General features: G+C 51.5%; 1 protein-coding gene across 1 annotated transcript; it reads right to left on the reverse strand.

Moving 5' to 3' along the window:
• Positions 1–695: 695 nt before the first annotated feature.
• INSM1 (INSM transcriptional repressor 1) lies at positions 696–3,561 on the reverse strand. The gene has a single exon (XM_079124632.1). The coding sequence runs from the start codon at positions 3,412–3,414 to the stop codon at positions 1,873–1,875; it is 1,542 nt and encodes a 513-aa protein (XP_078980758.1). The 5' UTR covers positions 3,415–3,561; the 3' UTR covers positions 696–1,872.
• Positions 3,562–10,755: the final 7,194 nt, after the last annotated feature.

Below are 10,755 nucleotides of genomic sequence, written 5' to 3' on the forward strand. Positions count from 1 at the left end.
AGAGATGAAAACTCAAAATACTCACTGGTGAGTACCAGAATTGTTCTTCTGAGAGCTGAATGACACATAACGGAGAACACTGTAATTACCTGTTATTAAATTTAATACCCCAAACAGATGGTGTTCCACTTTCCCCTCAAAATAGAATGCTTACCTGATTGGAAAATTATTTCAGAGCCCTACTCCAAACCCAGTTGCTTAACTTCTGTTACACCCACATATGAAATTGGTTTACTTCCCTTACTTTGGTAATCTAACCATAAAATTGTTTCTTCTTTCTTTTAATTGATCTTTAAGGAACAAAAACTTTAATTTTTTGAGGAATTGCTATTACCTTGAGCCCCAAATTATAGGGGAGTGAAATATTTGATAAATAAAAGTGGTGTGTCTACATCCCCTTGGCGAAAAGTGTAGATTTTTATGGTAATTTACCTAGATTTCTTGGGAAGGATGCGGATGACCTTCATTCTAACTCAGCTTCCAGCACAAATTTAAGTACTCCCAAAGAGCCTTCAGTTCCAGTGTTTCTGAAACTATACCGCCCAACCACCAGAAAGGCAGAATCCGTAAGTTTAGGCTTGGCTCTAAAAAGCCACAACTCTAGTGATACTGGTTTTCTTCTTCTGAATAATAAATTAATAAAGACAGCTTTTAAGAAATAAATCATCAGAAGCTCTATTTTAAATCCTTGCTGAAACCATGTGACTCAGAAATAAGTCAACCATACTTTGACTTTGAAAATATTTTATTTGAATAGTAAATATTTATACAGTTGAAACAGTTCTATTGAAGCTTTCTATAAATAGCTAACAATTAAGAAAATAATGTATGTAGAAAAGAGATTGCATTTAAAAGTAAGAGCTGTCAGTTGTACAAGGGCCTCAGGGGCCCTCCAAGCAGAATAAAGTGGTAGGTTGTCTGTAATTCCCTCAGATAGGTATAAAAGTTAAAACTTTTAGCAGATCCCTTTAGAAAAGAGGCTCTCTTCTAAAATGCACAGTGAAATGTCAAGAGTGGCAGGGGGGAAAAGCACACTCCCCAAAAAAAGAATCTGCAACCAAATAATATCATAATCTTCATAATATAAATAAATAAAGAATAAATAATAATTACTCATAAATCAACATATACATTTAGAGGGAACTCATAGTCCTACCTCAACAAAGATGATCAAACCAAAAAGTCTCACGTGAAATATTGAGGCAGTTACTACAGCATCTTGTGAAAATTCCCTTCCCTCCCCCTCAAAACAATCCCAAACAGACAATGGTTCAAGGCATTTGTGGCTATGCTAAAGAAAACTCTTTTTAAGCAATTTGATTTGTTCACATACAAAAAGGTAAAGCCAGACTCCAGCAGTTCACAAGCCATAATAAAGCTAATCGTGTGGGAAGTTCAATTTACAGCCTGTGAAATATAAAGGCATTTATTCCTCAAGATTCACCCAAAACAACCCGTACGCTACATACATAGAGAGCAGAGATTGGTAGGCGAGAGCAAACTGCATTTCTAGACCATGAACACAGAATACTAGCAAGAAAAACAGCTTCACCTCCTCCAAGGGGAGGCTTCCAACCACAAGACAAACGCTTACAGCTTTTCTCCCTTGTACAGAGATTGACTCCTGTTGCGCCTTGAGGGTGTGTGGGGGGTGGGACACAACGTAAAGTCGGGGGAAGGGGTCCAAAAGGAGTCACAACGAGAGGACCGGGGTTACCGTCACGCCACACCGAGGGAAGCGAAGACGACACTTTCACCCGGGGGTGAGGGCGCCCCCAGCGCAGACACTGGGTCTGGGTGTGCAGGGTGCGCTCTCTTTTGTGGGTCTCCAAGCAAAGGCACAGTTCTGGGGGCCAGGATGGAGGACGCGCTCTAGCAGGCTGGACGCACCGGCACCTGCAGGAGGATCACCTGTCTGTTCTCGGAAGGGTGGCACTTGTTGATGTGCCGCGTAAGGCCCGGCGAACTGTAGAAGGTGGCCGGGCAGTACTTGCAGGGGAACACCTGGGCAGCGTGCAGCAGGCGCAGGTGGCGCTCCTGGGCGCCTTTGCTGGGGAACGTCTCCCCGCACACTGGGCACAGGTGGCACTCGGCGGATGCACTCAGGCCCAGCACGCTGGCTGCCTCGCCATCGCCTGCTGCCTCCTGGGGAGCTTTCTCCTCCGGCCCCGGGTACAAGGCCAGTAGGTCCTCAGCCGGGGGCGCTGGCGGTGCGCTCTTGGCCTGCAGCGCCTGGTGGTGCGCCAGCAGGTGCTTGCGTAGATAGGCCTGGCGGCGGAACTTCTTGGAGCAGTGGTGGCACTCGTAGAGCCCGTCCTCGGAGCCCGACTCGGAAACGCCGCCCGGGCTAGGCGTGTCCCGGTCGCTGCCGCCGCCGTTAGCCTCCCGCGTTTCAGCCCTGGCCGTAGCTTCGGGTTCTGGCGCTCGGGTAGTAGCAGGCGCTGGCCTCGGTTTGTGCCAGCGGCGGTGTGAGGCCAGGTTGGCCGGGCAGCTGAAGACCTTGGCGCACTCGGGGCACCGGTACTCCACGCGCACGATGCGCGAGCACTTGTGCTGCGCCAGCGCGAACGGGTCGGCGTACTCCTCTTTGCACAGCTGGCAGATGAACTCGCCCAGGGGCCGTGCCGCGCCTCCCGCACGACCCCGCGGTGCCTCCACTGGACCCTCCTTGATCTTGAGCCCCAGCACCGGCGAAGTGGTCACCTCGTCCTCGAAGTGAAGCTTACGAATGGCCTTGGGCTTCTTGGCGCCTGGGGCCTTGGCTGCCTTGGCTGGCGGTTCTGTGGCGACGGCGGCGGGGGGCGCGGGTCGCTTGCCCGGAGGTCGCAGGGCGGCAGAGGGGGGCAACGGGGGCCCGGGGCCCGGGCCCCGAGCCGCCTCCGCACCCGCCGAGAAAGCCGTGCCCATCTTGAGCTCGGCTGGCGCGAAGAGGAGCGCATCGCCGCCGCAGGTGCCGCCACCTCCCGCGCCGTTCGCGCCGCCACCGCCTACCCCTCCGAGCAGCGCGGTGGGCGTGGGGAAGGACTCCGCAGAGACCGGGGAGCCAAGGTTGAAGCTGCGCTCGAAGTACTTGTGCTTCTCGTGCTCGCGGCTCACCGGCCTCGTGGGGCTGTAGAGCGGCGCCGGGTGCGCGGCCTCGGGGTTTCCGAAGTGCGCGGCCCGCGGGCCCGGCGGGGGTGGCGGCGGGCCCGGCGCGCAGGCGAGAGCGGCGGCGAGCGCCACATGGGCGCGCTCGGTGGGTGGCGGTGGCGGAGGCAGAGGGCCCGGCCCGGGGCTTGGCACCGGGGGCTCGGCACGGGCGCCCCCACAGCCTGGCGAGAGCAGCAGCGCGCGATCGCCGTCCTCGCAGCCGCGGACCCGGTAGGACACGGGCGTGGACTTCTTGCTGCGCTTCACCAGGAAGCCGCGGGGCATGTTGGCTCGGCGCGAGGGCAAGGCACTGGCTCGGTCCCACCTCCACGCTCGGCCCCAGCGGCCCTCAATGTCCCCGGCCCATTGCCCAGAAGCGGTGGCTGCAGGACTCGCGTGGCGCCGGCAGCGGATCTGCCCCGCTCTGCGCCCTGCACGCGCGTTCCTGTCCCTGGGTCCGGGAGCCGCTCCCTTTTAACGGGGGGAGGGGGCCATTGTTCTCGCCTCCCGCTTCCCCCAGAGCCAATCAGCGCGTCCGCAGCTCCTCCGCCTGGTAGGATGGGAGGGCGACGGAGCGGCAAAAAGGGGGCCGGGACTCGGGGGTCGCCCGGTAGGTGCGGCAGATGTACCTGAGGGCGCGGGGCCCCAGTGCGCGCCCCTCTGCCGCCCCGCCCGGTGCTGCCGCCCGGCCTGGCCCAGGCACACGCCCGGCCCCGCCTCCCTTCACGGTCTGCTGCTCCTCTATGGGGAGGCGCACGTGCCTGGGCTTTGTGTCTCTCCTCCGGGGGGCGCGGAGCCGCCAAATGGGCCCGTCCATCAGCACGACAATGCACGCCCCCCTCCCGCGCGGGGATTACCCGCGGGTCGCGAGCAAAATAGCAACAAAGGAGAAGAATAGCCCCAAATATGTCAGGAGGGTTCAATCCGCGAGCCTGAGCCGAGGGGGAAGTTGTGCGCATTGATTGGGTGGGGGCGGGGGTGAGCAAAAGCAGGCGCAGGGGAGATCTAAGTGAGGCTGCTGGGGCAGGAGAGTGGCCGGGAACCCCGTGTGGTAGTTTGGAAATTACCGAGAAGGAAAGATAGCTGTAAAATCCCCGGAGGCCCACAGCACCCGCCCGTGCCTTGGAAGGATAGGCCGCGGGACTCCGGGGTTCCGAGTATAGATATAAGATCTGACCTCCTGGTTACAGCTGAGGGTGGCATTTGTGCTTGCAGCCTCCACGGGGTTCCGGGCCTCGTAAAGGTTTCTTTTGAGTTTGAGAAACAGTTGGCACAACACTTGTTCATTCGTCAGCAGACCCGCACTGGAGCGGGGATGGGGGGCGGGCTGGGTCGGGTTTTAAAAAAAAAAAAAAAGTCCCACTTGAATTTCTTAACTTTTTTTGTAAATTCTCGGAGGCTCTGGGATTTACAACCGTGCAGGTGCCGGGCCGGGCTGCTTCCAGCCTCCGCGCCTTCCAGCGCTGGGTTAATCCATGTTGAGTTGGCCAAAGCCCGAAACTGGCGGTCCGCGTCCGGTAGCCCAGTGAAGTTGGTTTCTGCCCTCCCCGCGCGGTCTCATGCATTTTCATTCTGAGCGGGCATTTTGTCTGCCGGTTGACATCAGATGCTAAATCAAGGGCTCTAATCAAGGCGCTGCGGAATAAAGGGGCCGCCTGTCTAGGCGCCCCCCCCCCCCACCCCCGGAGCTGTGCCCCCTTCACCTTTGTGAAGGAAATTAACCTCCCGCTATTGAGCGCCGGTCGCGGCCAATCTGGACGCAAAAGAGACGCGTGCTGCCGACCGGGGGGAGGGGGGCAATCTGTCCTCTGAGGCAGGCTGTGGCCTCAGAGAGGACAAGCCTCTTCTTCGGTGCCACCAGGAAAAGACAACAGCAAAGGACCCCCACCCCCGCCCTCATGGCGCCGCCCGGTTTGGACCCAGACCGGGCCGCCTGTCTCCCCTTCCTCTTCCCAGCCCAAGCGCCAAGGAAACACAAAAGAGAATCTCCGGGGGACTGGGGCAGAACCCCACGAGTGCGTCGGGGCTCTGATCGTTCGTCACCGGTGAACAAATAGCAAAGCCACATAAAATGTCATGGTTGTAAAGAAAATGTCACTTTATTAAAAGAAAAGGAAACACATTTTTCAGCAAAGCTGTGTACACCAGATTTTGCTGAGTTTTGCTTATGCTTAATTCCACTGAAGGTATTTAATTGTTTTGGATTTTCCCTCTGAAAATACCCTGGCGTGGAAATTATACTTATTTTTTCAGTAAAATTCATGTGAGTAATAAGTTGTGATGGGGATAGTTGTTAGGGTCTGTTAATCAGAGTCTAGCCAAGGGGATTGATGATTTTATATTTACAATTTCTTTTACCGTACACGTTGAAAAGAGAAAACATAAAATGGATATGTTTTGAAAGATCACACCTTCGTTTTAAAGCTAGCTGTGATGAATCCTAGTCCTAAAAAAAGTTAGAAATCATAAAATGAATTCAAAATTTATGAATGTTTCGGTCTAAAAGTAACTGATGTTATTTCCTTGCTCTTTTGAACGCTGATTAATACCGCTGATGAAATTAGAAGTGGAGAAGGGATTCCGAGACAGCTTTGGCCAATTTTATTTTCTAATCACGAATCCCATCTGGGTTGTGGAATAATAGGACGGGGGCTCCGCCGGCCATCCCCAACTTAACTGAGGGATGTTTGGTTTTGCATATGTAACACTCCTTTCATTCAACAGATAACAGGGGGAGTTAGTCACCTAGAGAATCCTTAAAAAATAACAACAGCCATAATTGTAAAGACGGTGTGTGTGTGGGGGGGGACCACCACCACAATAAAAAAATCAAAATAAATTCTCTGCCTGAGGGAATCCAAACTGGACTCTGAATTTAGTCAAGAAAATCTATTGAACGCTATTGAGATACTGAGATTCAATAGATTCGTTTCTTTCTCTTTATTCGTGGCTTCTAGTCTTGCCAGCGGAAATGAAATCAGCTTTCAGACGATAAGTCAAAATAAATGGAAACTTGAAAGGTACAACTATACGAAACTAATTTCATAAACCAGGACTGAGGAAGAATTAGGCTGTGCGCGCGCACGCACACACCAGCAACCTTCAAGCAGGTGCAGCAGTGCACCGAGTCGTGAATCTCCGCCGCCTTCTGCGTGATTTTCTCAGAATCTTCGCGCCCGCAGGGATGGGGACATCGGGTCATGATATTTGTCTTCCTCTAGGAAGAGCAAAGCGCCACCACACTGGGCTCCTGCGGCCTGCCCTTGCGCACAGCGAGTAGGGCCGCGCGGGAGTTCGGTTGGGGAAAACCCTGAGCATTGATTTGCCCGCCTCAAGGGGGGATTCCTAGGAGTCGGTGAGTAGAAGGTTCCAACATAGGGCACCCAGGTGGTTCTTTCGAGGCGACTCCTCTCTTTCTTGCAGAGTCCTGGCCAGGGCGTGGGAAGAATCCTGGGGCCTCTTCGCTTATTCCTTGCAGACCCCAGTGTGGGTTCTTCCTCCGACAGCTGAGGAACCCTCAGCTTGGAGGCTGCTGGCCCTCCAAACTCTCCGTCCGGTGGTGCGGATTGCCGTCGGGGCGCGAGCCAGGGTAAACTGTGACCCACAGCTCTGCTGGGAGTCTAAGTTGAGGCTCCAGGGAGTTTTTAGAAAGCGCTAATCTTGGAAATAAGTGCGGATGCTGGAAATTTCGCCGGAGGAATTAGTTCCTTGGGATGTTGAGTAGTATAGGCAGCCCTTGAACCCACAGGAGAAGACGGGCTGGACAGCAGTCTCACCCCCACGCAGGGAGTGCGTTTGAAGACGCTAGGGGGGGAGTTGTTAGGGTGTCTACCGCCATTCTCTGCAGACTCCTCTCCTGACTTCACAGAAGCCCCCTACGCACAGCTCTTGGTCTCCAGGAGCCATGACCCTGCTGGAACAGTGCGTTACCGCCCCCAGTGCCCGCCGCCTGGTCCCGGAGGGTCCCGCGCCCGAGTGGTGAGCGCCGGACCCGAGACCTGGAGAGGCTTTGTGTTTGCAGGAATGAGGGGTTGTTGTGTCAGTCCCGGGGGCACGCGAGAGACACGCGCAGCCCTCCCGCCGACCGCCCCACCCGGCCGGGTCCGGCCTCTGGGCACCTTCCGGGGCCCCCGCCCGCAGGCCGTTGCCTTTGTTTGGCACATTAGCATAAAGCTGCCATGGAACCTCCCGTTCAAATAATTCCACACAAAAGGAGAGTGCATGAAAGAGCGAACAAGGGAGAATCCGTGAGGCTGCGCCGTCGGCCGGGCGCGGGGAGGGACCGCGCTCAAGTATTTCCCTCCCCTCGAATTTCAAGTGCCCCCTGGCAATCTGCTGTGCGCCCATTATTCGACAGGGGCCCGACGGGGTGGCTGGCCGCCTCTTTTATGCTCCCGAGTGTGCCGTCGGGGCCACTGCACGCTCCCTGAAGTGCCCTTAGGGCTGTTTGTTTTTGCCTCGGGTGGGACTGTCCAGGCTGTGGAGGGAGGAGGGTCGGATAGAAGGGGCGCGGGACGGGCGACCGGAAGGGTAGTGCAAAAGCGGGCAAAGGCAAAGTCAGAGAACGAGGGACAGTCATAACCAGAGAAGTTGATCGAGAGCTGCCCGGGACAACACTGACCCCACTGAGATGACATTGAACGTGGGACTCAAAAGAAATCTGTGTCCACCTGTAACGTGACAGGTCGCGAGCTTTGCGCTGTTCTGTTTCGGATCTTGAACCAAGAGGTGTGAAAGGCCGCGGCGGGCCCAATCATTCGTCCACCTTCTGGAGGCGCAATCAGGGGCACTTTTTGCCCTGGTCTGGGTTCCTGTCCTTGGGTTTGGGGTGTTTGTTCCTTCTTCCAGCATCACCGTTTCCTTTTTTCTTCTCTGTCGCTCTTCTTTTCTCATCTCTGTCCGATCCCATCCTCTCTTTCCTCTCTCTTTTTCACCTCCTCTGGTCTCTCTGTCATCCCCCTGTCTCTTCCCTTCTTTCTTTCCCCATCTCTTTCTCCCCATCCCGTTCCACCCCTCCCACCCTCTTCCTCTCTCTTCCCATCTCTTCCACTCGTCTTTCTTCCTGTTTTCTTCCTCACTTCCAGTCTTTCCTACCCTGACTGTCCCTCTCCCTCTTTCTACCAAGTCTTGCCCTCTTTTCTCATGTTTCTTCTCTGCCCCTTCTGTTTCTCCCTTCATCTCTCTGTCTTCTCTTTCTCTTCCCCTCCATCCTCCCTCTCCCTCTCAGTCTTCTCCCCCACCTTACCCCCCCACACACTTTCTCCCTTTTACTCCCCCCTCCTCCCCCCCAGGCCAATGTGTGTTATTTTATTTGTCTAGAGAGAGCCTATTTGTTCAGCGATGTGTGGCCTCCTGGTCGCCTGCTTTAATGGGGGACGCGGAGGCTTGGTTTCTGGAAGCATTAGCATACAGCTGCCGGGCTCCGTGCCCCATTCCCGGCTTGTACTTTATCCCAGCCTTATCATCACTTCTTCTCTCAACCAGAAAACAATCAACAGCTCCTCTCACACAGCGACTTTCCAGCTCCTCTCCCTGTTTCTTGGCTAACACTGGCTCACTCCATGCGTTCTAACACACACACACACGCACACACAAAGGGTAAATATTGATCGGATTTTTTAATACCCCACGCAATGTTTCCTTTCCCCTCTCACTTCTTTTATTTTTTCTTTGCCTCCTTGTGTTATTTTAGTCTAATAAAGCCAGAAGGACCCATTTTTGGAAAGGAGGTGGCTACACTGTTGAAAACTGACATCTGTCAGGTCATTAGAGGCATTGGATAGGGTATGTGATGTGAGAGGATATGACTTTGGAAAATTAACTTTGCTATTTTCTTGGCAATATTCTTTGCTTAAAATGCAAAATTCCAAACTCAGGTGGAGAACCTAAGATATTCCCAGCTCAACAGCAGACGCTGAAACACACAGTGACTTCAAGTGTTCATCTGCCTCTACAGAATTTATGTCCTATGCACACCCAGAGAAGTCCAAACATTGGTCTTTTGGAAGCCCTTTCATTTGTCAGGCTTTATCATCGCTTTATTCTGCCCTTAAAATAATCAGCTCCAAGCAATGTCCAATGATTCTTAATTCTTCTTTTATACTTAGGAAACTTGTTCTTCAGTGGTAAAGCTCTTAGGTCTACACATTAGATTCAGGAAATTATTTCACATATATGCTAAATTTCCTAGATTCAGGAAATTACTTTCTAAGAAAGGGACAAATATTCAGATTACGTCCTTCAGAACACTTAGTAGGCTAAAGTATGTTTTAGATATTTTCAAATATGTCATGATGTGTTTGGAGATTCTTTCCAAAAAGCAGCAGAGGAAAACTGTTATCAAATTTATGCATGATTTGGTACTAAGGTTGACATTGTCATTTGGGGTCATTTATATGCAACTAGAGGCTTTATCATGGTAATAGTTGGTCACAGAAGTTATAACTGTTGATCCTCTAACTGAAGTTGTTCTGTTAATCTTCATCCCAGCATCCCAGGGCCTGTCACAGAAACTTGCTCCATTTGCTGATGAGTTTGACCCAGGTCCTCTCAGGGGAAAGAAACCAGGGAGGAGAGTTGCCTCAGCTGACTCATTCTCCAGTCCCTGAAATATGGTTCCACGTGTGTTGGTTCTCAATTCTGAGGAGTGAACCAGGAGCAATTGTTTCCCATTCAAGTTACACAGTTTGTACCATATGGCCAATGCTGGGTCCTCCCCCAAAATGACCCATGCATTTGTGTAAAATTTACATGTGAAGGAATTAATGGCATTTATTGCTTGCTTTTGCTTGCCTTAAAAAAAATCAGATTCCAGTGTTCTGGAACAATTTTGTTTTTTTGAGAAGTATCAGTTTTCAAAATAATTAAGTGGTTTGCAGTAGAGAATTGCATAATGTGTGCATAATTCTTAATGAAAACTAACTTTTCCTAATAAAAAAGGATAATCCTTGAAAGTATGCCAATTTTTGCTAAATGTTAACAGAAATACAAAAGATGAACAAAAACTGGAATGGTGTTCATGGAACCCGATTTTAAGCCTTGATGTTGGTCAAAAAAATGTGTCTCACTATACTAAAAGAGTCTCAAATAAATGAAAACAATCTTATGTGTTGTTTCCCAATTCCTGAATCCCTATGTTTTCTAGTTGGCAATCAATTTGCTTTATTTTGTAAAAGAGAGGGTTTCTTTTCATCCACATTATAGGTGACAGGTAACAGGGAAGCCCCTGCCCATACTCCCCAGCAAAACAACAGTGCTGAACTGTTGTTTAGGGTGAAAATAAGTGAACTAGATTAATTTCCCACTACAATTTTATAATCTAAAACCTGTGAGTGAGTCCCTGGATCTTCCAGTTTTCCTGTGTCTTTATGCTCATAATCTGCAATATGAATTTAAAAATACTGGGAATATGATAGTAACCTCCTTGTTTCAAAGGTCATGAAAACTTTCCTAACCAATTATTCCTTCTGATGTTGGGCTGCAGATTTAATTTCTCATCGTCCGGTTACTATTTTTCATTCTGGCCACGTGCTTTTCTTTTTTAATCACCTATACTTATTACCAGATAAATATGCTAAGAAATAAATTGACCTCAGAACTTTCCAGGAAATCAAACAGAATCACACC

Source organism: Sciurus vulgaris (assembly GCF_902686455.1).
Source record: "Sciurus vulgaris genome assembly, chromosome: 2".
Classification (NCBI taxonomy): Eukaryota; Metazoa; Chordata; class Mammalia; order Rodentia; family Sciuridae; genus Sciurus; species Sciurus vulgaris.